The sequence below is a fragment of the Xyrauchen texanus genome, chromosome 45 (assembly GCF_025860055.1).
Source record: "Xyrauchen texanus isolate HMW12.3.18 chromosome 45, RBS_HiC_50CHRs, whole genome shotgun sequence".
Lineage (NCBI taxonomy): Eukaryota > Metazoa > Chordata > Actinopteri > Cypriniformes > Catostomidae > Xyrauchen > Xyrauchen texanus.
In genome coordinates this window covers 24,606,673-24,633,689 of record NC_068320.1, presented here as the reverse complement: position 1 = coordinate 24,633,689, position 27,017 = coordinate 24,606,673, and the positions used below count along the sequence as shown (strand labels likewise).

Below are 27,017 nucleotides of genomic sequence, written 5' to 3'. Positions count from 1 at the left end.
CACTCTGTATCAAACACATCTTGGTTGACATTAGTTTCTGCATCCTTGAGTTTGGACTGTAGCAAAACCTATTGTGGCATTAACAACAGACACTTGGGAACAATAGAGCCAGTAATGAGGGCCAAGATTACAGACATCAATGTGTGGTGAATGTAAAAAGGAATGCAGGTGATGTCCTCTCAGTCTCATAAGAGGAGTTAATTTGCATTGTTTTGGCAGTTATGTGAGAGGGCTTGATTTTTTTCAATTTTTTCCCCTCACATTTGACCATAAAGGAAATCTAAAACAAAAATGCCCAAGACTAAATTTGTTTAACTCAATATATAGAACTAGTATCTGTGTAACCTAAAATAAAATTTTATTAAATGAATAAATAAATAAAAAAGAACAATTTCATATTTTATTCTATTTATTTTAATTATTGTTTAAATTAAATAAAAACTAAATTGAACATCAGTGTTAATGTAGAACAGTAACTAAAGTGTCTCAAGTGCGCCATCTAGCGGTCAAGTGCGCCATCTAGCGGATATTTTATTTTATGCAATGGGTTACGTCATCAGTAAGCGACAGATGATTACATGACTTCTTCCTACATTTCCATGCGTCCTTGCATTTTAGAAAATTAGTGATTAACACTTTCACTTCCTTAAACACAATTACAGACATATAATAATGTACATGAAGTGATGAGTCGTCTTTGGTAAGGTTTCAGAATTTGCATTCTCTGATTATAGAGCTGGACTTCCAGCTACAGTCCTCTTATAATTAAGGACTGTAATATGTTCTCTTGCAGTTGCAGATATTTATAAAATTATGCATCTCTGTCTGTCAGTTAACGGATCACGAAACCTGCTCTTTATATTACTGATGTTGTAAGTGTTTTGCATCATTTAAAATATGGGTGTCAAAAGTTGATGTTCTCAAACCTTATGTTCTCTTGTCTTGCAAAAGCTGAATACACATAGATTGAATAGAGATGAGTGCTCTTAATGCCAGTGAACGAAGAGCTTGCTGGGGGGCGAGAGATGAGCTCTGGAAGTGTTTAGATGCCAACCAAGACAGCACATCTGCCTGTGAAAAATACCAGCAAAACTTTGAAGCCAAGTGTCCTGCCCAGTGGGTGAGTTCAGAATGAGCTTTATTGCCAAGTATGCTGACACATATAAGGAATATATATATACACGTATGTACAAATGCAAATGTTAATGTTTGTTACAGTGTTAGGGTATTGAGAACAGACAGGCTTTTGGTACCTTTAAAGGTGCTGCAGTCAGCTTTTTTAGGGATACTTCCAAAAAATGTCCCTATCTGACAGAATTCACAGATATTGTAAACGCTTAAATGGCAAAAAAATAAATAAAACCAAAAGTCTGTCAGAGGAGCTGCTGCCCCTTTTTAGCCAATTAGAAAATTAAGCCAATCAGAAAGATTCTCTGACTAAGCTTACCGAACATTAGGTGCTGTAAGCTATTCTTTATTTTTTTGTAATGGTATTCAAAAATGTTCAGTCTCCCTGAATGAAAACACTGAAATAAACTGTCCTGAGATAACTCATTGGTCTCTGTGACAGCACTAGACTGTAAACAGAAAATCAAAATGTGACCACGGGCCGTGGAGAAATTCTTTGATCTGCTTAATGCCTGTCAATCATTTTGCACGTTCTCATAGTGAAGTAGTTGAAGCGCATCATTCAGATTTAATTTGTCATATTTAGATTCATAACAGTTGTTTTCTGAAGTGTGCCATTTAGCTGCTGTTGTGTTTGACAACTGTGAGAAGACACAGCTGATCTACTGTTTGGGGGTGGTGTCTAATTTAACAGCTCAATCTGGTGGAAGTTCCTGATTCAGAATGGCTAAAATACTTGCAGCATCTTTAACTATCTTTTTGTGTCATTTCCGAAGTCTGCAGACAGGCAATGAATAATAAGCTATTTTATTATTTCAAATTTCGTTTAAAATAAGTATTAATTTAATTTGACCAAGTTTGCAACCATCTCATTTTCTTTCATTAAAATGTTTTATGTAGCCTAATATCACAATATACACTGGCGGCCAAAAGTTTGGAATAATGTACAGATTTTGCTCTAATGGAAAGGAATTGGTACTTTTATTTGCCAAAGTGGCGTCAACTGATCACAGTGTATATTCAGGACATTAATAACGTGAAAAATTACCATTACTTCAAAGAGTTCTCATAAAAAAAGCCTCCATGTGCAGCAATGACAGCTTTACCGATCCTTGTTATTCTAGCAGTCAGTTTGTCCAGATACTCAGGTGACCTTTCACCCCACACTTCCTGTAGCACTTGCCATAGATGTGACTGTCATGTTGGGCACTTCTCACACTCCTTACAGTCTAGCTGATCCCACAAAAGCTCAATGGGGTTAAGATCCATAACACTCTTTTCCAATTATCTGTTGTCCAATGTCTGTGTTTCTTTGCCCACTCGAACCTTTTCTTTTTGTTTTTCTGTTTCAAAAGTGTCTTTTTCTTTGCAATTCTTCCCATAAGGACTCCTGAATCTTCTCTTCACTGTTGTGCATGAAACTGGTGTTGAGCGGGTAGGATTCAATGAAGCTGTCAGCTGAGGACATGTGAGGCGTCTATTTCTCACACTAGAGACTCTGATGTACTTCTCCTCTTGTTTAGTTGTACATCTGGTCTTCCACATCTCTTTCTGTCCTTGTTAGAGCCAGTTGTCCTTTATCTTTGAAGACTGTAGTTACACCTTTGTATGAAATCTTTTCACGCATTGTGTCGCCTTCATTCCTCAAAACAATGATTGACTGATGAGTTTCTAGAGAAAGCTGTTTCTTTTGTGCCATTTTTGACCCAATATTGACCTTAAGACATGCCAGTCTATTGCATAATGTGACAACTCAAAAACAAACACAAATACGATGATAAGCTTCATTTAATGAACCAAATAACAAACCAACTGTGTTTGATATAATTGCAAGTGATTTTATAGCACCAAATTAACAATTTATCATGATTACTCAAGGATAAGGTGTTTGAGTGATGCTGCTGTCTATATTTTATCAAAAAATATTTTTTTCAAATAGTGATGGTGCTGTTATTTACATCAGTAATGTCCTCAATATACTTTGTGATCAGTTGAATGGCACTTTGGTGAATTAAAGTACCAATTTCCTTCCGAAACAGCGAAATCTGTACATTATTCCAAACGTTTGGCCGCCAGTGTGTAAATCAGCATCAGCAACTGATATACCGGTGGACCGCTGTTTTGATGATTTGTATGTGCTGAAACCTTCAAATAATAATGATCAAAATTAGCAATGCAATACATTATTTGTAATTCAAACACATACACTCACCTAAAGGATTATTAGGAACACCTGTTCAATTTCTCATTAATGCAATTATCTAATCAACCAATCACATGGCAGTTGCTTCAATGCATTTAGGGGTGTGGTCCTGGTCAAGACAATCTCCTGAACTCCAAACTGAATGTCAGAATGGGAAAGAAAGGTGATTTAAGCAATTTTGAGCGTGGCATGGTTGTTGGTGCCAGACGGGCCGGTCTGAGTATTTCACAATCTGCTCAGTTACTGGGATTTTCACGCACAACCATTTCTAGGGTTTACAAAGAATGGTGTGAAAAGGAAAAACATCCAGTATGCGGCAGTCCTGTGGGCTGAAAATGCCTTGTTGATGCTAGAGGTCAGAGGAGAATGGGCCGACTGATTCAAGCTGATAGAAGAGCAACTTTGCCTGAATTAACCACTCGTTACAACCGAGGTATGCAGCAAAGCATTTGTGAAGCCACAACATGCACAACCTTGAGGCGGATGGGCTACAACAGCAGAAGACCCCACCGGAACCACTCATCTCCACTACAAATAGGAAAAAGAGGCTACAAATTGCAAGAGCTCACCAAAATTGGACAGTTGAAGACTGGAAAAATGTTGCCTGGTCTGATGAGTCTTGATTTCTGTTGAGACATTCAGATGGTAGAGTCAGAATTTGGCATAAACAGAATGAGAACATGGATCCATCATGCCTTGTTACCACTGTGCAGGCTGGTGGTGGTGGTGTAATGGTGTGGAGGATGTTTTCTTGGCACACTTTAGGCCCCTTAGTGCCAATTGGGCATCATTTAAATGCCACGGCCTACCTGAGCATTGTTTCTGACCATGTCCATCCCTTTATGGCCACCATGTTCCCATCCTCTGATGGCTACTTCCAGCAGGATAATGCACCATGTCACAAAGCTCGAATCATTTCAAACTGGTTTCTTGAACATGACAATGAGTTCACTGTACTAAAATGGCCCCCACAGTCACCAGATCTCAACCCAATAGAGCATCTTTGGGATGTGGTGGAACGGGAGCTTCGTGCCCTGGATGTGCATCCCACAAATCTCCATCAACTGCAAGATGCTATCCTATCAATATGGGCCAACATTTCTAAAGAATGCTTTCAGCACCTTGTTGAATCAATGCCACGTAGAATTAAGGCAGTTCTGAAGGCGAAAGGGGGTCAAACACAGTATTAGTATGGTGTTCCTAATAATCCTTTAGGTGATTGTATATATTATAAGCCATTTAAATAAATACTGCGTTTACATTTACATGAGTTAAGTGTCCTCTGTTCCATTTTACAATGTTTGTACTGATTTTTCTAATTCAAATGGCAGGTGAAGTATTTCATCAAACGAAGAGACTTCTTGAAGTATAAGGAGAAAATACAAAATGAGGGATATAAACCTACAGAGGGAGAACCAAAATTATAGCTGAAACTGACTTGACAGTCTGTTCACACTGGACAATAGATTTGCGCTTTGGACTCCAAGACCGACCAAGACCGCACTCTGGTGCACATAAAAAGTATGCATAGCCACTATACATACAGCTGTAGTACTGAATATGTATCTTATTTATGACTCTTGAGTGACACATTACTGTATATTTATGATGAATTTCTGCTGTTCAGCTTCATTCTGACGTTTGATATGCAGAATAAATACATGAACCAAAAATACTGTGTTTTATTTTGTTTTAGAGATGTCAGGTGAAACACAAGGTTGTTGCAAATCGATCGCAAAACATATTACAATGATTTGGTCACGACTAGGCTAATGGGTGGCCAACAATAACACAATGTTAGTTTCCTATATGTACATTGATTAACAGCCACCTTTCAAAAGCAAAGAGGTTTATTAAATTACGATTGCAAGAACAACGGTAGATTTGTACTCAACGCTTCTCCTGTAACCAGTCCATACAAAGTATGTAACATTTAGGTAAGAGCATGATATATACTGTGTGATTTCATACAGCTGTTTCAACTAATGTATAATCTCTCTCAAAATGCTCAAGTAACTTATGCAGATGTATCATAACATTTGTTAGACATCAGAAAATAAAGCATACAGATGTGTTACATTCAGTTGGTACAAAACATGCATTGCTGATTGTATTTTGTCTTTTTTGTTCTATGTAGGCTCTCAAACTTGTGCGTTCATCTCTAAAGATGTTAATTTAAGCCTAATACTTTAAGGCAGCACTAATGTATAAGTGAAAAGAAGCTGGTAACTTGAAATATTTGCTACTAACTGTGCCACAATAGCTTTTTATATGTAATAGATGAAACATTTCATCTGAATGAGTAAAAATAAAATTTCCAGCTGAAGTCACAGTGAGTTCTGCATTTTCCCACAAAGCATTACGTATACTGTCTTCTTAAATCTGTACTCCACAGATGGAAAAATAAGGCCGCTGTAACAGGCATGTGCCTCGTTCAGTGTATATTCAGTGTCTTCGGTCCCTACATGTCAAACACACATATGCATCTTCCGTCCACCGCCGGCTACAAGCTGCCTGTGACATTACGCATCGCCGCCCAGGTGGGGAATTCATTCAGCTGGAAAAGTGGCCCTCCCCATGTCATTATGGCCAACATGACCACAAAAACTCCAATCAGATTCACTCCAAATCCAGCCTTAACCTGCAAATAATGAGGAGAAAAAGGCAAAAACAACTTAGCATGTGAAAGTAAAGTTTGAGCACTCCACCCAGCTTTAGGCAAAAAACATACTGTCAATACTACAATCAATATTGGAAATGTCCTCCCAAAAAACAGGTGCCATTTGTGTCCCTCATTTACAATCTTATGTTCTTTTTCATTTGGGGGTGATCTTAAAATGTATTAACCCTATTAACTTTCTAAAGGCATATTTACAATATGTCATTATATATTGTATTTATTTATTTAAGTTCTCTTCCCAATTTGGAATTGGCCCAATTCCCAATGCTCTCTAAGTCCTCGTTGTGGCGTAAGTGACCCGCCTCAATCCGGGTGGCGGAGGACGAATCTCAGTTGCCTCTGCATCTGAGACCGTCAATTCACACATCTTATCACGTGGCTTGTTGAACATGTTACCGCAGAGACGTAGTGTGTGTGGAGGCCCACGCTATTTTCCGGACATCCACTCTCAACTCACCACGTGCCCCACTGAGAGTGAGAACCACATTATAGCGACCACGAGGAGGTTACCCCATGTAACTCTACCCTCCCTAGCAACCGGCCAATTTGGTTGCTTAGGAGACCCTGCTGGAGTCACTCAGCATGCCTTGAATTCGAACTCGTGACCCCAGGGGTGGTAGTCAGCGTCAATACTCACTGAGCTACCCAGTATATCCTTGTATTAAAATGTATCAGTTTAATTTAGGAATCACTTAATGTAGTTTATTAACACTTCAACACATTATTTGTCGGACTGAATGTTTAAAATCATTTAGAAGTTCAATAAAAAAAAAAAAAATGACCTCATCTGTTTCATTTCACTTCAAAGATGTGCTCATGGAAAACAAATGATTGACCTTTTGACCTTCCGATTTGGCACAGCTGTGAGATTTGATATAACCATATAATGTTTTCTCATACCATGTCGCTGATCTGCACGTGTCCATAACTGAACACAATGGCGTTTGGCGGGTTTCCAACGGGCAGCATGACACCGAAGGACACACACATGGTGGCGGGGATGAGAGTGTGTAGAGGATTGATCTGTAGAGTCTCTGACTGTGATGGGACAGGACACACAGGGTCAGGATATATTAGGGTCATTCAAGAAAGAACACAACTGTGATATAATGCAGTTTCATGCTGATTTCTGTGTGATTGTTTGATGTGTGTCAGAGTGTTCTAACCAAGGCGGAGAGGATGGGTAGAAATACTGTAAGTGTTGCGGGGTTGCTGGCGAACTCTGTGACGGCGGACACGAGCAGGCAGGCCAACAGTGTGACGGCCCAGGGAGGAAGACCACTCATTGGCTCCAGCTGCCGACCAATCCACATGGAGAGTCCTGAAACCTGGCCGAGTGATGTCACGTGATAAATCTTAAAGTTTATTAAAGTCATATGGTATGTGTTTTCTAGAATAGATTCCGTCTGATGAACACTACCATACTCTCATAAAAAATAATAAAAAATCTTGTTGCAATGCAAAGCAGCACTTTTATAAAATAATTATGTGAAATATACTGTAAAATAAAACCTAAGTCATAAATTAATTTTAAGTATGTAATCTGTGATACAGTAATCTTTCAAAAGTTTTTTATTAGATGTATTTATTGTATTAGATCACTGCTTATTAGATTAGATGCATTATAAAACCATGTTTTCTAGGTGTGAATTTAAGGAAAATGCTCATTAAAGGGATAGTTCACCCAAAAATGAAAATTCTGTTATCAATTATTCACCCTCATGCCATCTTCGCATGACTTTTTCTTCTGATGAACACAAACATTTTTAGAAGAATATCTCTGCTCTGTAGGTCCATACAATGCAAGTGCAGGGGGTCTAAAACTTTGATGCTCCAAAAAGCAAGTAAAGTTAGCATAAAAGCAATCCATAAGACTCCAGTGTCTTCTGAAGTGATCCAGTTGGTTTTGGGTGAGAACAGACCAACTGCTCTTTCACTGAACATCTTGACTGCAGTCTCCTGAGCGATCATGATTTCAAGTTCGATTACACTTCCTATATCACCATCAAGCTCCTGTGCATGAAAGTGTAATCACGCTGCAATGGCAAGATGCACAGTGAAAAAGGAGTAACGTTTTTGTCTGTTCTCACCCAAAACCAACTGGATTGCATCAGAGACATGGATTAAACCCCTGTAGTCGTGTAGGTTACTTTTATGCTTCCTTTATCTCCTTTTGGGGGGGTTTTGGAGTTCTGTCCCCCATTCTCTTGCATTTTATGGACCTACAGAGCTGAGATATTCTTCTAAAAATCTTCGTTTGTGTTCAGCATAAGACAGAAGTTAATGATGAGACAACTGTCACTTTTGGGGGTGAACTATATCTTAAATGTAATTTAACTGGCATTTCCCCCAAAGTAACAACAAAGAAAATAAATGAAACCTATTTTAGGACCATTACATTTATTTAGCATCCCAAAATTATCATTACTTTAATGCAAAAAAATATTATTGTCCAGATTATTTAGATTTTTTTATTTCCAGCTTGATTACACTTCCTATAGTGCCATCTAGCACTCTGCGTATGCGTCAAGCGCTAGGAAGTGTAATAGAGCTTGAAATCATGATCATGCCTAGAGACTGCAATGGCAAGATGAATGGTGAAAAATGAGTTATATTGTGGTCTGTTCTTACACAAAACCAACAGAATCACTTAAGAGATTGATTAAACCACTGGAGTTGTATGGATTATTTTTATGCTGACTTTATCTCCTTTTTGGAGCAACAAAGGTCTGATCACCATTCACTTGCATTGTATGGACCTACAGAGCTGGGATATTTTTCAAAAAATCTTCATTTGTGTTCAGCATAAGAAAGAAAGTCATACACATCTGAGATGGAGAGTAAATGATGAGAGAACTTTCATTTTTGGGTGAAGTATCCCTTTTTAAGATGTTTCACAAAAACAGCCGAAATAGATAGAAGAACTGTGGAGAATTCGGCAAGAATCTTGGAACAACCAAGAAAAACTGTCCAGGTGTACCTAGGAGAATTGGTGCTGTTTTGAAGGCAAAGGTGGTCCTACTAAATTGATTTAGCTTTTTTATGTTTAATGGACTTTGTATGATGTAAATTGATAAATGAAAACTATTTATGGCATTATTTTTTAAGAAATCCTCACAATGCAACATTTTGTGCATAGTGCCTGAAACCTTTGCACAGTATTGTATATTTACAATTGTACTTAGCAAAATGTACTTCTCAGTTTAAATATTATAATAATTTTTTCCAGCATAATAAATTACGATAATAAAAACTTTTTTTTCCAAACAGCCTTTGATTCTTTATGCATTTCATTGATATCATTTCAATTTATTTTATTTTTATTTTTGATATTGAATATGTCCAGGACCCAGATTTTTCGGGACACTGGACAGTTTTTTGTCAAATGTAACCTGGAACAGTTATTACAGAGAGAGTACCTCTGAAACAACCTGAGGTTAAGTGTCTTGATCAAGGGCAAAATTATGTTTATGGATCACCCCTTTCAGGCTTTAAAATTTCAGTAACCAGCTCAGATCTACAAGGCTCCACAAAAAATAACTATTGCACACCTTACATCCGGCAGCCAGCGCGTATCCCCCTCCAACCAGAATAACAATCTCCCATGGCATGAGTCTCTGAAAGTCTTTCCATGTGATCATTGGTGCTAATGGATCCTCTTCCTCCTCATCCTCCTCATCATCACCTGTACAGATAACAGAAACAAACTGCTGTTACCAAATCCAGCCAGCAGGGCGTGCTATTGAGCACATTCACCTTTACTCTCATGTCCTCAACTGAACGACCTGGTTGTACAACAAGACCATAGCGGTCTGTATGACAGCAGTGGCCTGCTGAGGGAATGTTTGTGGCTGCATTGTAATGTGGAGAGGCCCTGCTGTGGTCAGCAAGGGATCTGACCTTTGCTCTCGCTGGAAACTGCAGATGGCCAGGGCTTTCGAGCAGGGATGAGGAAGAGGAGGAAGCCGAGCAGCACCGACACTGTAGCATCGGTCCTGTAGCCCTTCCTGCAAGATACATAACATAGAGAAAGTTTCTATCTCTCTTCAAGGAATATTCAATGAATAGTTAAAACATAAAGTTTTGTTCTGAGTCAAATCAAGACTCTGTTTCAAATCTTAGGGAGCTGTCTTGCTGCCTAAATCGGCAGCTACCATCTAAGAGGCCGTTCACAAAGTGCACGTTCTTGTATTGAAAAAAGCTAGACAGTGCAATGAAAGGAACAGAATGCTGTTGCCTCACTGTGCTTTTTTGAAAAAGTTAATGTGCGCAAGATGCTGAAATAACAGTGAGACAGCGCAAAGGTCAAATACTTTTTTACACACAAAAAAATAGATGAACAGTTATTGAATAAACATTTGCCTTACAATATTATTTTAAACGTTTATTAAATTGATACGCGTCTTAAACAGCGTTGGGTGTAATTGGATTACAAAGTAATTAGTTACTGTAATCTAATCACTTTTAGGCACAAAAAGTAGTGTAACACTTTACATGTTCAATTCATGTAATCAGATTACAGTTACTTAAGTTAAATTAAAGTAATTACTTTTAAGTAAATTACTTGGGTTACAAATATTTCTGAAAATAAATATTATGTGTAATAGAATTAATATGTGAATGAGTTTGCGTTTTTGTGACATCTGAAGGGTGTACGACAATGAACAAGGAGAAAATATATATATATATTATTTTGAATTTTTTTGAGCAGAAAAACAAAAACATTTTTGAAAAAATTATTTTTGTAAGTAACTTAAAAGTGAAGTAATTAGTAATGTGATTACATTTTCAATGAAGTAGTCAGTAAAGAAACCGATTATAATTTTAGAGAAGTAGTTAGTAATTTTTAGTGGATTACTTTTTTCCAATGTCTTAAAAAGGTGGCACACATGCGCAAGACGCTAAAAAATCAACAAGATGTGGCTGACAATCAAAGAGTTTACACAAACGAATGGAATGCAGGTGTCTCACAATGTGTTTTTAAAAGTAGAAGGACTATTAAATTGACAATGATTCTTTAAAATGTGGCACAAATGTGCAAACCACTGACAAAACAGCGAGACATGGCACAACGGTCAAAAACATCCGTATTGCACATTTGCACACATAGAAACAGTTGAAAAAAAGTTCAGGCGGATATAAAAACATGTTCTATGTGAACAGCCCCTTATATGTTTTAGTTTGTATCAAGGAAATGCTTAATTCTTGGAAATAATAGGAAATCAATTCTATTGAATGTGTAAAGGTTAACTCAGGATGATCATGTACTTCTCAAACAGGGACGTCCAGCCGGGAACAAATCCTGGTTCCCTGGTGAACCACAGTACAGTCATCAGAACAAAGAAGACACCCGTCACGACTTCAGGATAGCTGCATAAGAGAGAAAATGTGTATTAGTCCAACATCAAAATAATGCCTTTTTTTAAATAATAAACCCACCAAATTATTATAAAATACAATAAATGAGCATAGAAGGGGATACCCCTGAAACTCTGGTTTACCTGATAGGGCCGAGTTTCTGATATTCCTCATGAATGCGTTTCTCAGAAAGAATCTCACGCCTGGTTTTGCGTTTCTTGCTGAGAGAGCAAGTCTCTTTAAAACTGTAAAAAGATGTCAGTATCTTAGTTCAACAAGATAATTTCACAAAGTGCAAACTTAATGGAAAGATAATATTAAAATCAAAATAACAACAGTTTGATAGTCTTACTTGGTTCCCAAAAATAAAAAGTGCAACCAGATCCAGGTGAGTATCAGCATAATCAGAGCGATCGGAAAGCTGAAGATGAACCAAGTGCCGAAATTGATGACCTTTGCTTCTGGGTAGCGACTGAAAAATACATTTAGTAGAACTTAATCTTTTATAAAGAGGCAATCGTTTAAACTTTTTGGTTATCCTTTTAATTTATCAAAGATCGTAAAACTATCATTGAGGCAGTTCGTCAAAGTAATAAATAGTCAAATAGTCTGCACTTATATAGCACCTTTTTAAACTTAGCGGTATTCAAAGCGTTTTGCTCTGCGTCTCATTCCCGCATTCCCGCACACACATTCACAGCAGAGCTGCTATGCAAGGCGCTAGCCTGCCATTGGGAGCAACTTGGGGTTCAGTGTCTTGCCCAAGGACACTTCGGCATGTGGAGACATGTGGGCAGGGAATCAACCCGCCAACCCTACGATTAGCGGACAACCCGCTCTACCACCTGAGCCACAGCAGCAATGATTCATCAACGACTTTATTTCTTCTGCTGACAGAGGAATATCTCAGCTCTGTAGGGCCATACAATGCAAGTGAATGGTGACCAGACCTTTCAATCAATCAATCAATCAATTTTATTTCTATAGCACATTTAAAACAACACATGTTGACCAAAGTGCTTCACATTATAGCATAAACAGATCATATAAATACATAATATAGAAAATATAAAAACACATAAAATAAGCAACCCACATTAAGCACAGTTAAATGCAAGTGGAAAAAAGGTGAGACTTCAGATACGATTTAAAAACATCAACTGATGTACAAGACCTGATATGTAGGGGAAGGCTATTCCACAGCCGTGGTGCCGCCACTGAAAAGGCCCGAACTCCCTTTGAATTAAGAGGGGACTTGGGGATCATTAAAAATAAACTCTGCATAGACCTTAGTAGTCTAGACCTTAGATCCATAATATAGGGAGGAGCCATGCCATGTAAACCCTTAAAAGTAAATAATAAAATCTTAAATTGAATCCTAAATTTGACTGGAAGCCAATGAAGAGATGCTACCACTGGGGATATATTGTTGTGTTTTTTTGTCCCGGTCAACAATCTTGCAGCAGCATTCTTTTAAGCTCTAAAAACCATATAAAAGCAGAATTAAAGTAATCCATATGACTCCAGTGGTTAAATCTGTCTTTAGAAACTATATGATAGGTGTGGGTGAGAAACTGATCAATATTGAAGTCCTTTTTTACTACAAATCTCCACTTTCACTTTCACATTCTGAAAGTGAATGTGGAGATTAATAGTTAAAAAGAATTTATATATTGATCTGTTTCTCATTCAAATTGATTGCATCGCTTCAGAAGACCTATATTAAACCACTGGAGTCATATGCAGGACTGGACTGGTAATCTGGCATACCGGGCATTTTCCCGGTGGGCCGACACTCTTTGGGGCTGATCAGGGGTGAACTGGCCATCGGGAGAACCGAGCGGGCCGGTGGGTCAGCCGTGACACATGTGGAATGGGCCGAGATAAGCTAAAATGAGCCGGCGCGGTATGTGGTACGGACCACAAAACGGCATGCAGGATAGGACAGCGAACACACAAACCCCCCAATCGCTAAACAAGTTTTGAGCAAATTGCCTTGTAAAATCCTGGGCCGATTTCTCTTCCCAGTCCAGCCCTGGTCATATGGATTACTTTTATCCTGCCTATATAAGATTTTTAGAGCTTGAAAGTTCTGGCCACCATTCACTTGCACTGTAGGTCCATACAGTGCGAGATATTCTTCTAAAAATCTTTGTTTGTGTTCAGCAGAAGAAAGAAAGTCATACGCATCTGGGATGGCATGAGGGTGAGTAAACGATCATTTCTGAGTGAACTATCACTTTAAATTTGCATCTCACTTGAACACCCTGCGTTTAGGGGTCAAATGGCTAATTTGTTCCAGAACAGTACAGGACAAGGTTCTGTTTACATAGTGTTTGAAAGCCCTAAGAAGATACTGAGATCCAGTCAATATGCTGCAAGAATTCTGGCTGCCCCACTTTGTCCCAATTAGGATTTTCCTTTGATTATATCTAAAATGTCAAGTCATTGATAACAATGCTTCCAGTGAACAGAGATTATAACAAAACAGGTGATATACAATTTGCAAAATAGGAAGGAGCATCAGGTAACCTTTATGGCCATCAATGCAAAACCCACTGACCCTCTTTTCACCATGATTTATTTTCACCTTTGGCCAACCAATGTTGCACAAGGAAAGGGTTATTTTTCTCTGCGTAGCATCTTTAAAATGTCCAAGAAATAACATTGAACAAATCTGAGTGCCAAAGAGCAATGTACCTTTTTCTGAATGTACCTTTTTTTTAAACGGACTGGACAAAGTAAAGTGATAACATACTTGTTGAATTGTTCGGCGAAGATGAGGTTGGTGGATGTGCCGGTTATTGTGATGAGCCCACCGATGGTGGCCGCGTACGTGATGCTGAGAGACAGACATTTGCAGATCATGTGATCTCTCTTGGTGGGGTACAGAGAATCCCGACGGATTTTGGGTTTCTTTGGCACAGGAATGCTGACTGGAGTCTGTTTAAGAACAATCTCAATCAATAATTTAACAAGAATTATGAGTAATTTTGCAAAGTCATTGTCAGCTAGCAACAGGTCTCACCTCCGGTAGATATCCATTTGTTTGTTTAGAAAATTCTGGGCGGAAACCAGTCATTAATACTAGACCATTCGACTCCTACAGTGTGAAAAAACAAAGTTCTTCAGTTTCTTTGTCTTGTTTTTCAATAAAAATATGTAAATGTACTTTATAAAAAGATCAAGTCTGATCTGAGAAGAATAGAGGTGTTAAAAATCGTTATTAGAGAATTTATTGTAAATATCTTATGCAAATCTTCTATTTCAAATTTTATATGTCATGTTTGTGAGCATTAAAGCGATAGTTCACCCAAAAATGAAAATTCTCATCATTTACTCACCCTCATGCCATACCAGAAGTATATGACTTCCTTTCTTCAGCAGAACACAAATAAAGAAAAATAGAAAATATCTCAGCTCAGTAGGTCCTTATAATGGAAGTGGATGGTAACACGGTTTTTGATGCTTCAAGATATACAGACAATCAGGATTAACGTCATCCATAGACTCCAGAGGTTAAATGAGTGTCTTAAAGCGATACGATCACTTTTGGTGCAAAAAAGGTCAATATTTTAAGTAATTTTTAACTATAAATCATCGCATCCGGTAAGCAGCAGTATGCGCGTTCACAACTGGGCTAAGGTCACATGTTCTTTCAGGTGATGGCATGGCAATGTTGCAGTCGTTGCAGCAGACGCTCTCTACCTCTGTTGGCATTGCCTACATGTGCACCACCACGTCTCCTGAGCTCTCCGCCACTCTGAGGCTTGTTGTTGTGCTGCTTTTGGTCCAGCCTCCTCCATCTCCCTGTGCCTCTGGTCAAGAGTTCTCAGGTTCAAATAAATATGGCTGTGCAAAAACTTTTAATTATCTCTACTACACTTAAACCAAAATCTTCTGACATCTATGTTTAAATTTGCTTCAATTTGTCCTCCACTACTCTTCTGGGTGTTGGCATGTTCACTTCTCATGTGAACATGCCAACGCCAATATGTCACATGAGAGACCAATACTTCTGCTTAACGAAAGTGATTATATACAGTGGGTACGGAAAGTATTCAGACCCCCTTAAATTGTTCACTCTTTGTTATAGTTCAGCCATTTGCTAAAATCATTTAAGTTCATTTTTTTTCCTCATTATTGTACACACAGCACCCCATATTGACAGAAAAACACAGAATTGTTGACATTTTTGCACATTTATTAAAAAAGAAAAACTGAAATATCACATGGTCCTAAGTATTCAGACCCTTTGTTCAGTATTTAGTAGAAGCACCCTTTTGATCTAATACAGCCATGAGTCTTTTTGGGAAAGATGCAACAAGTTTTTTTACATCTGGATTTGGGTATCCTCTGCCATTCCTCCTTGCAGATCCTCTCCAGTTCTGTCAGGTTGGATGATAAAAGTTGGTGGACAGCCATTTTCAGGTCTCTCCAGAGATGCTCAATTGGGTTTAAGTCAGGGCTCTGGCTGGGCCATTCAAGAACAGTCACGGAGTTGTTGTGAAGCCACTCCTTCGTTATTTTAGCAGTGTGCTTAGGGTCATTGTCTTGTTGGAAGGTGAACCTTCGGCCCAGTCTGAGGTCCAGAGCACTCTGGAGAAGGTTTTCGTCCAGGATATCCCTGTACTTGGCCGCATTCATCTTTCCCTCGATTGCAACCAGTCGTCCTGTCCCTGCAGCTGAAAAACACCCCCACAGCATGATGCTGCCACCACCATGCTTCACTGTTGAGACTGTATTGGACAGGTGATGAGCAGTGCCTGGTTTTCTCCACACATACCGCTTAGAATTAAGGCCAAAAGTTCTATCTTGGTCTCATCAGACCAGAGAATCTTATTTATCACCATCTTGGAGTCCTTCAGGTGTTTTTTAGCAAACTCCATGCGGGCTTTCATGTGTCTTGCACTGAGGAGAGGCTTCCGTCGGGCCACTCTGCCATAAAGCCCCGACTGGTGGATGGCTGCAGTGATGGTTGACTTACTACAACTTTCTCCCATCTCCCGACTGCATCTCTGGAGCTCAGCCACAGTGATCTTTGGGTTCTTCTTTACCTCTCTCACCAAGGCTCTTCTCCCCCGATAGCTCAGTTTGGCCGGACGGCCAGCTCTAGGAAGGGTTCTGATCGTCCCAAACGTCTTCCATTTAAGGATTATGGAGGCCACTGTGCTCTTATGAACCTTAAGGGCAGCAGAAATTGTTTTGTAACCTTGGCCAGATCTGTGCCTTGCCACAATTCTGTCTCTGAGCTCTTCAGGCAGTTCCTTTGACCTCATGATTCTCATTTGCTCTGACATGCACTGTGAGCTGTAAGGTCTTATATAGACAGGTGTGTGGCTTTCCTAATCAAGTCCAATCAGTATAATCAAACACAGCTGGACTCAATTGAAGGTGTAGAACCATCTCAAGGATGATCAGAAGAAATGGACAGCACCTGAGTTAAATATGAGTGTCACAGCAAAGGGTCTGAATACTTAGGACCATGTGATATTTCAGTTTTTCTTTTTTAATAAATGTGCAAAAATGTCAACAATTCTGTGTTTTTCTGTCAATATGGGGTGCTGTGTGCACAATAATGAGGAAAAAAAATTAACTTAAATGATTTTAGCAAATAGCTGCAATATAACAAAGAGTGAAAAATTTAAGGGGGTCTGAATACGTTCCGTACCCACTGTATAGTTAAAACGTACTTAAATATTGATCTTTTTCGCACCAAATCAATCGTATCACTTTATAAGATATTCATTTAACCACTGGAGTCGTACAGATGATGATAATCCTGGTTGTCTGCACTTTTTGTAGCATCAATAATAATGTGACCATCCACTTCCATTATAAGGATCTACTAAGCTGAGAAATGTTTCTATTTTTCTTTAAATGTGTTCTGCTGAAGAAAGGAAGACATATGCATCTGGGATGGCATGAGGGTGAGTAACTGATGAGAGAATGAACCATTTTTTGGTGAACTATCCCTTTAAAGGTGCGCTCAGTAACTTTTGTCTTTGTCATCTTGGACTTACACTGACACCTTGTGGTTTGGATGCAGCATCATTTCAAATCAACAGTTTTCAGTTTCAGATGCCATTGATGAAAATTTGTTTCCATGATTACTTTAATCAATGAGTGAAAGTGTCGAATAACAGGATGGTTACTGAGATTAAGCGAGTACATTTACATTTAGTCACTTAGCAGATGCTTTAATCCAAAGCAATTTAAATCGAGGAACATAGCAAGCAGTTTGTCATACAAAGTTCAACAACATCTAGCGCAGAAGAAAGAGGCAGAGAAGTATATATATATATATTTTTTTATTATTTTCTTTTTTTTTATTATTATTATTTTGTAGTATTTGGCTGGTCATGTGCTTATAACATGGCAGCCCCCATGTCCATGTAGAATAAAACAGCTTTTATAAGGTTACTGAAATTATTAGAGTCTTCATTTTAATGTTCTCATGATTTCCTACATATATTGCAAAATAAAAAAAAATTTCCTAAAGTGCCTTTAGGAGTTGCATTTTTTTAATGAGGAAACATTACCGAGTGCACCTTTAAGATTAATTTAAATAAATCTACAATTGGGACAATTTTGTTAAAAACCTACAAAATCATAGAGTTAAACCGATTGCATAAAACCCTGTTTACACATCAAAAACTACTTTTTCTCATTATGGAACTTTGGACCTTTATTTACTTCAAGATTAACATTTTCCAAATAATTTCAAGATGTCATTAGTTTGATGTGTGTAAATCTGGGTATTTGAATTTTGTCTTGTTTCATTGGCAGATTTCTGCAATTATTGAAGCATAAAACTCATTAAAGGTATTATTGTATTGTTTGTTGGTGGCCAATCTCATTAACATTCAAGTGGCATTTTGGATAACACAAAGATTTAGTCTTACCTCATTCAGCATGCAGACTTCATGTTTTTCACTGCAATCAAAGAGAAATGACAGTAAATAAGCTTGTTGTTATAGTAAGCAATTACAACATTTCACTTTGTTTTCCGACACATTGGCTTACTTTATTTTACGGTCCATCAACTCAAGTTGATTCTTGCTCAGTTCTTGGTTTTCCTCTTTGTCTGTGAAGAACGTGACAAAATGAAATCAGAAAACGTTTTTAATTTTGTTCTTAAACACATGCTCTTACAATACAATTTTACCTGCAGTATGTTCTCTGCAAACATAAAAAACACTGAAAAAATGATTTTGTGGTGAAGTTAATATAGCAGTAAAGATTAAGTACTTTATACATTGAATAATTTAGTTGAAGCGTGAACTTGAAAATATTAAGTAAATTCTACATTTGTTCTCAATTCAAACATGCAAAAATGTATGATGAAGCTTATAAGTAACGATTATTTATGATTGTTTGTTATCTTTACAACTCGTCAACATGTATCAATCCTAAAGGAGAAAACTTTGTCATATTTATTTGCTAATTCAAGTACATTTCACAAGAAAAGAAAATAAGTAAATTTGACTTAACTTTTTGAAGCTGGTATTCCCAGCATGCACCAGGCTTGAATAATTAATGAGCTTGCATGGTTTCACTATTTGCAAACTGATTCGCACCGTTTGCATTGTTGATTTAGTTGTTACGTTAGGTAACTTTTTGTTTTGTGAAGTCTGAAGTTTACTCAATATTACTTGATTGTTAAGCTCATCGTGTTTTGTGCACTAAGTATAGAGGTCTGTTGCACAGCTCAATATCTTGACTCTATCTTCATTAACGCAAGGTGATATTGTTTAATATACTATATAGCATGTATTAAGCTTCCCTGTAGAAAGCTTCTGAGTGCCATGTGGGGCATGACTAAGTACATTTAAAAAGCATTGAAATGCAAGTACACTTTTACAAGCGTAGCTTTATTCAGTGCTACATTGTTTGAGTAAAATGTACAAACAAACAGGGAGTAAAGATGTACTTGAGAAGTTTTAAATAAGCCACCAATAATTGTGTGTAGCCTTAATGTGGTCTGTTTAATTTCCTACAGTAGCATTTTCTGCATGGAAATTGTTTCCTAGGTTTTTTTCCAGGCAGGCTGCGATATTTTACTTCACTATTCCTTTACAAGCTATACATTTCATTTTACAAAACCACCATGCACAGATGTGATTGCTGGTTTTCCTCACCGCTCTCCTCGTCCTGTGTAGTATCCACAGTCACCGAGTCTTCAAGACTATCTGCAATTCCGGTGCAGATCAGTTGTTGTAGCACAGCTTCAGCGATCGGCATCACCATCGCCGTGGTTGACGTGTTGCTCAACCACATGGAGAGAAAAACGGTACAGCACATGAACCCCAACACCAGCCTACAAAACATAGATCAAATACTGTAGAGAATGTACACAGGTCAGTCTGTAATATCAGACTCAGGCTGGTCAGTCTGTGGTTCAGGTGGTAAAGCGGGTTGTCCACTAATCGCAGGGTTGGTGGTTCGATTCCCGGCCCACATAACTCCACGTGCCGAAGTATCCTTAGGCAAGACACTGAACCCCAAGTTGCATGGCAGCTCTGCATTCATTGGTGTGTAAATGTGTGAATGAGACGCAGTGCAAAATGTTTTGAATACCGCTAAGGTTAAAAGGGTGCTATATAAGTGCAGACCATTTATCATATAACTGTATATGTGTGTTAAAGTGCTTTGGAACAACATTAGGTTTGGTAGATGATGCTAGAATTTTAAGGGGTGGGTGAAGAGTGATTGGTGAAGTACAGTACATACATGCCCGGTTTTGCTCCAGCGATCATGACCATCCGGAGGGCGATGCGTTTATGCAGGCTCCATTTCTCAATGGATGCAGCCAGACATATGACCCCCATCAGCAACAGTGTGGTGTCCTTAAAATACTCTGAGGCCACCTGCATACACACATACATGGACATGTTATAATAATTTGCCTTTTATCTATAACACACTGTTTTGAACTTGGTACAGTCAGTAAGAATGATGATGTTTACAGTCTTACAGTCTTATACTCTGACCTGTTATTGCCATTCCCTCTGTCATATATTTTCAACCTATGTCCATTACATTACAGCAAAATACAGATAATGCCTTCACTATAACTATAATGACTAACATTTGGCTAACTTACTGTTATGTGTAAAAAGCTTTCTCTGCTGAATAGATCAACTTAGACCAGCATGATGGGACTGTTTGGTGTTGGTCTGTTTACCAAAAAAGCAAGTGTGTCATTTTTTATTTGTTAAAATACTTATTAGCCCAGATTAATTGTAAATCTAGTAGGACTCCATCAATGGTGCGAGTTTGGCCCGGGATTATTTATTTGTCCGACCAATGGAAGATGCAAAGAATGGCCATTTTTGCTATTTAGTTTGGTGACGCTAGTTACTTAGAAACTGCTCACTGCACCTTTACGCTAGTTAAGAAGCTAGTGGGGCTAAGCAAATGCAACATATGCAGGTATGCTAAGAAAACAAAAAAAGCTAGTCTCAGCAGACTAGAGCAAAACAAGAAGAAGAAAAAAAGAGGTGATATTGTGCAAAAAAGGTCATATTTACCCAACATGATTACAAGGACTTAAGATAACAGGTTGCTTTGTCAAGTTTGTCAATGGGATTTTGTCACATGATGCAGCATTTTGTCTTACATAATATGTTGGTGGTTTATTGGATGCTATAACGGGGTGGTACAAATGAATAATCAGTAACTCTGAGAGCTGAAGTAGCAACGCTCAATCACAGCTAATTACTGAAATCACATGGAGGCAGACTCGATGAAAAGAAATGATTAACATTTTATTTGTCACTTAAAGCTTTTACAGATTTCGTACTCTACGACTGTAAACGCTTCGACTAAAGAAGAAAAAATAGAAAGTCCCTGGACTTATAGTGGTACTTAAGATTAATTCCCTGATGAAGAGGCTCAAATGGTCATAAGGACTGTGATGAATGTAACCAGGTCAAACAGGGTCATATTCAACTTCTCAGCTCTGTAGGTCCATACAGTGCAAGTGAATTGTAGTCAGAACTTTGAAGGTCCAAAAAGCACATAAAAGGCAGCTAAAAAGTAATCCATATGACTCCAGTTGTTAAATCCATGTCTTCAGAAGCAATACGATAAGTGCAGGTGAGAAACAGATCAATATTTAAGTCCTCTTTCACTACAAATCTCCACTTTCAATACCACACACTTCTTTTGTTTTTGGTGATTTGCAATCTTAAGGTATATCGGCACCAACTGGGCAGGGAGAACAAGGTATAATAAAAAAGTACTTAAATATTGATCTGCTTCTCACCCAAACCTATTACTGTATATCACTTCTGAAGACATGGATTTAACCACTGGAGTCATATGGATCACTTTTATGCTGCCTTTATATGCTTTTTGGAGCTTGAAAGGTCTGGTCACCATTCACTTACATTGTATGGACCTACAGAGCTTTGTTTGTGTTCAAACACATCTGGGATGGAATAATGGTAGTTGATTTTCATTTTTGGGTGAAAAGTTGAGTTGAAAAATATATGTGAATTTCAGAATTTCTTAGTGCTTGATATGTCCCCCTTTTGCTTTAATGACAGCATGCTCTCAAGCTGGCATGGACTTGCAATTATATCGTCTAGCAATAATATGGACCCAAAGTATGCATATTACTTCAAGTAATTGTAGAGTTGATATCAGTGACATTATTTTGTTCAGTATTGTTTTTTCTTTGCAGAACGTTGCATACAAAACATTCTTACCTCACTGGATTTGAGGACCCCAAACAGTGGGTACAGAAAAGCTGGCACCAGTGCAGCAGCACCCAGTGGCACAGCTTCAGATACCCAATACACCGCTGTCACTATCAGGACATATGCACAAGACGATTCCTACAGGAAAAACAAACCAAAGAGAGAGTTATCATTACGTTCAGAAATTGTCCTGTGCAGTGCACAATATTAACATACTTTTATTCATATTTTGCACCAAAATATGGAGTTAGACATAGCCATGTATTTTGACAGTACTGTAATGTGATCTAAACACTGTTAATACTGGGTCTTGTGGTATGCATATTATGTTGTCATTGATAATTGGTTGTTTTTAAGTGAGTGATTGAGTTAAATGTGCCAAGATCTGTTATGAGGAAATAATGAGTATTTCTGCAGTCTGTAAGTAATAATGTTAAATAATGTCACTTCAGCTTGTCTACAGTCTGCAGGTCAATGTAAGGCTAACAGCAGTGTGTCAGGTGACTCATATTGCTGAATTAATCAGGTTTCAAAACAGGCCTACGACCAGCCAAGCAGAGTTGACACTGTTGTGTACAGGCACAATGAAAACATCTAGTTAAAGAGAATGATGTATGAATGCATGTATGCCCATTTTACTGTGAGGTACTCTGAACATAGGGCTAATGAGACAAAACCAGGCAAAAAGTAAACACTGGCTACGTTCGGAATAGAATACTAGCTTCCTGCTTATTGCATATTGTGCAGTACACACTGAAACAGCCTACAACTGTATTTTGAGAAATAAGTATTTGAAACAATAGTATTTTGCCTCCGTGTCTGAGACCGCCAATCCGCGCATCTTATCACGTGGCCCGTTGAGTGTGTTACCACGGAGACGTAGCGCGTGTGGAGGCTTTATGCTATTCTCCGTGGCATCCACGCACAACTCACCACGCACCCCCACCGAGAGCGAAAACCACATTATAGTGACCACGAGGAGGTTACCACATGTGACTCTACCCACCCTTGCAACCGGCCAATTGGTTGCTTAGGAGACCTGGATGGAGTCACTAAGCACGCCCTGAATTCGAACTCACGACTCCAGGGGTGGTCGTCAGTGTCTTTACTCGCTGAGCTACCCAGGCCCCTAGGATAAGGATTTAACTAAATGCTGTAACTAAAAATTGCAAGTGTAAGTGGAGAGATGTTGTCTTTAAGACAAGAGGACACTCGGTGCATTCAGTTGCTTTGTTTTGTTAATGAATATATGTTAAGTTGTCCTAAACAATCATTTAGGTTAATAAATGGATAGGACTTTAACATTTTACGCATAAACTCTCTTTGGACCTGCCAGTGGGTACAGAGAGTTTAATGAGTTTTAACTGGCTACTTGCCTCACATTCTTCTAAATAATTAGTCCTATAACAGATTAAAGTACTTGCGGTACAATAAAAGGGTAAAATACCTTTACAGGTTCAAACCGGCTGTTCTGGTTACATATGACCCCATTTTTGGTCTTTCTATTGACCTTCAATGCTCTTATATTGTGGGCATGCCCAGAGCTGAATAATACCAAGTGTGGTCTTGCGTTCATAAACTCAACTTGGTATGCATTCTCTCTCCCCACATTTCTGCTTTCTCGTTACACCCCAACTGTGTCTAAACCCTGTGTTGAAGGACTTCCAGTTCTGTGGCACACTAGCAGATTAAGCTTCCATTGGCACATTGTTTTCACTCTGCCATAATCTCATCATAGCTCAAGCAATCAATCCACGCAGAGTGAATGGATTTTTTGTTAAATAGTCTGATGGGATAGTGATGTGTCAGGTGGGGGAAGAAATGGTGTAATTATAACATTATAAACCTTAAATATGCACTATTCTGTTTCAACATCAGATACAGAACTGAAGTGTAGGAAAACCAACTGCATTCATTACATAATTACTTAATGTGAATAATTGCTTGCACTCAGTGAGTGAGATGGGATTACTGAACTATTGTGAACTAAATGATGATGACTTTATTTCTGACCCTTGATTAAAGTGCATTCTAAAGAGGCCTCTAAGATAAGGACAGGAAACATGTGGGACTAGTGATCTAATCTTAAGTGTGTTTTGTGATAATTGCATATCCTGTAGAGGAACTGATCTATGCAATGTTTTCCTCTTTGTGTGATGACTTGATAACTGTTTAAATCAATCTGAATAAAGCGTCTGATTATAACTGTGTCGTTGACATATAACATGTCAAAGAACTTTTTAGATATTCAATATCAATATTTTAGTTTGAAAGTTACATAAATGGAAAGGGGAAGGTGTATGCTATACCTTGGTAAGTGTATGCTATAATTATTTTCACAATTTTTATCAACTTTTTACATTCATAAATAAATATTCATTTTAAATGGCAGTGTAGTGTGACAAATTCATTTTTGTATGTACAAATATTCCATGTTGTATCTCATTTAATATGAGGCCATAAAAATGCATGCAGAATAATAATTGGAAAATGTATTATAGTATGTCACACTGCTGAAACTATCCAACTGTGGCTTGTGCTGCCATTGTTGTGGTGAAACACATATTGTATGTAAAATAGGTTTATGTTCATAATCTCTGGCACTATTTGGACTAAATAAAAGCCTGCAACAATAAGGTTTGAATGAAAATGCATGACAAATAAAATGTACTAAAGTTATTTGCAATTAAATGGCCATTTGTGAGAGAGTTCCAGGGTCAATTAGATGCCTCTCTGCGGGTTTTGATTATTTTGGACTGAAATGGAGTTCCCACATGCTCCATAAACAAACAACATCTGTAAAAATTGCTGGTGTTTCAAATAAACAATTCCCATCAGAACAGCATGGACACATTCACCGACGGCGTGGTCTGATTTTCCTACTCCTGGACAAATACCAATTTGGTGAGAGGTCGCTGCGTCTCCGTGAGCAACCCCAAAGATCCCAAAAGGGAACAGCCAATAACTGCCTGTTTGATACATTATATTGTCTAGACTGTCTGTCTGTCACACATATAGAATCATTGTCCAAATGCATATTATTGAATTTCAGTCTGTCTGTCTGTTTGTCCAATGTTCCATTCAAATATATGGACAATTATAATGAAACTAACTGATTTCAGAAGTCTCTGCGCATATACTTATACTTAAAATATACTTAAAATGGTAAAAAGGTATATAGTGTTTTTTTAAGTGATTCGCATTTGGTGCAAATATCCAAAAGTTTCCAACGCGCACCAGTGCGTAAATGCGCATGGAGAACGCGCGCATTGCGCACTTTTCGCGGGTTCGTGTGAATGTAATTGTGAATATGGATATGAAAATCTACTTACACTGCACGGGTGGATGAGTGGCAGAGGCAGCAACAACAAAGGGATCATGACCACGAGAATTAGTTTCCGAGCCGTCCATATTTTTTTAAGCAAGTCCATTCTTGCGCCTTCCAGCCGCATGGGAGAATGCTTTGCAAATCAGCTACTCAGAAGTCCAGGTTTCAGGGTCCAGACGTTTTCTTCCACAATAAGCCTCTTTACTTTCCCTTTTAACTGCTATGTGAATTTCGTACTATAGTTTTAGCGAAGTTCTTCCTGTCCAAGCAAAATGTGCTTTCCCTTTTTCGTGCGTTTTTCGCAACACACTCCGCGCGCTAAAAGTTGGTTTGGTTGCATGGATTGTAAGCGCAACTGTTGTCTTTGGTTCCTGTATGGTTGTGCTATGTCCCGAGGTCCTCCTTATCCATTCAGGAGTGATATTCAGAATCAGGCCCCTCTTATACCCCTTAACAGGATGTATCGATGAAAAGGACAGCGGTAGTTCCTTTTGTGTCTCCACCTGTGAGTGCTTTTATCTGTGATTCGCCATGCGCCCCTATTTTTGACTGTAATCTTCACAAAGCTAAACAGCGCTAACTGCGTACAAGAATGCATTAACTGTCCTCTTAGTAATCTTGTTTCCTTATAAAATGTCTCCTATGATGAAGGCGAAATTTATGACAACACAGTAAAGTTAATTTTTCTTTAATCCAGTCGCATCTCCACCCCGTTTGCGGCTGGACCAATCAGAGTTGAATTTATGAACGGATGAATGAAGGGTCGCGGAGGTGCCAAATTGAATCGTTTACATGCAACAGCGACAGTTTCTCAGAATAAAACCAGCAGGGAACACTGAACACGCTGTTAAAGTTGTCAGTAAATCAAGACTGTTGGACAATTAGAACAAACACCTGCATTAACACTCGCACAAAAGCTCTCGACATAGGCCAATATATGTATGATCACAGCTTCAACCCAGAAGTCTTTATATCATGATTAGTACACAGATTAGTCGGGTAGTGCATTGCATTTATGTACACTAACAGAGATCCTTGCAGTTGTAGATTTAAGTGTTGAATTCGACCCAGAAATGCAGATGAGATATACAAAAATATAGTCATAAATGTCATTTTTATTTTCTTGCTATCCTTTATTTTCTTTAATATTTCCATGAAAAGCACTTTGAATTACCTCTAAATATGTAATATAAATAAACTTGCCTTGCCTTGTCTACACTAAACCAGTCAAAAGTTTGGATACATGTACTCAGTATTTAGTATGACTATTTTTCTCATTTTAGTATAACACTATTTTTCTTAATTAGTGTTTTTTGTCTTGTTTTCAATAAAAATATCTAAATATTATTAAAACAATATATACTAATTGGCAATCAAAATGGCATAAGAAGGCATGTTATCAGAGAAATCTGAAATTTTTTTTGTAAACTTTATGTTTAAAACAAGAAAAAAAATCTGCCAATGGGGTAAGAAAAATAAACTTGTTTTCGGTTTGAATAAAGATTTTTTTCTTTTTGTTTTTCACACCATTGGCAAATAGATTTTTCTTCTCTTAAGCATAAACATCACAAGATTATTCTGATAGCAAATCAAATGAAATACAAGTTTCATTTG

General features: G+C 38.1%; 2 protein-coding genes across 2 annotated transcripts; one reads left to right on the top strand and one right to left on the bottom strand.

The window, feature by feature from the left end:
• The first annotated feature begins 554 nt into the window (after positions 1-554).
• On the top strand, positions 555-5,016 carry LOC127637152 (cytochrome c oxidase assembly factor 6 homolog). Its single transcript, XM_052118071.1, has 3 exons — positions 555-700; positions 952-1,120; positions 4,663-5,016. Exons 2-3 carry the CDS (start codon positions 977-979, stop codon positions 4,756-4,758), a joined length of 240 nt encoding a protein of 79 aa, XP_051974031.1. The 5' UTR covers positions 555-700; positions 952-976; the 3' UTR covers positions 4,759-5,016.
• Positions 5,017-5,187: 171 nt separating this feature from the next.
• LOC127637151 (solute carrier family 13 member 4-like) lies at positions 5,188-26,025 on the bottom strand. Its single transcript, XM_052118069.1, has 16 exons — positions 25,408-26,025; positions 22,085-22,213; positions 20,103-20,239; positions 19,511-19,689; positions 18,396-18,456; positions 18,275-18,305; positions 14,398-14,472; positions 14,128-14,312; positions 11,722-11,841; positions 11,513-11,614; positions 11,280-11,381; positions 9,912-10,018; positions 9,563-9,696; positions 7,178-7,339; positions 6,912-7,049; positions 5,188-5,972 (listed from the first exon to the last, which is right to left on the bottom strand). The coding sequence occupies exons 1-16, from the start codon at positions 25,525-25,527 to the stop codon at positions 5,835-5,837; spliced, it is 1,920 nt and encodes a 639-aa protein (XP_051974029.1). The 5' UTR covers positions 25,528-26,025; the 3' UTR covers positions 5,188-5,834.
• Between the last annotated feature and the right edge of the window lie 992 nt (positions 26,026-27,017).

Excerpts from the sequence above, each read along its gene's own strand:
- LOC127637152 (XM_052118071.1), top strand. The coding sequence starts at position 977 with ATGAGTGCTCTTAATGCCAGTGAACGAAGAGCTTGCTGGGGGGCGAGA. Across the intron at positions 1,121-4,662 it reads CCAAGTGTCCTGCCCAGTGG|GTGAAGTATTTCATCAAACG; the intron begins GTGAGTTCAGAA and ends TTCAAATGGCAG.
- LOC127637151 (XM_052118069.1), bottom strand. The coding sequence starts at position 25,527 with ATGCGGCTGGAAGGCGCAAGAATGGACTTGCTTAAAAAAATATGGACG. Across the intron at positions 14,473-18,274 it reads AAGTCTGCATGCTGAATGAG|GAGTCGAATGGTCTAGTATT; the intron begins GTAAGACTAAAT and ends TTCACACTGTAG. Across the intron at positions 11,842-14,127 it reads TTCGCCGAACAATTCAACAA|TCGCTACCCAGAAGCAAAGG; the intron begins GTATGTTATCAC and ends TGTATTTTTCAG.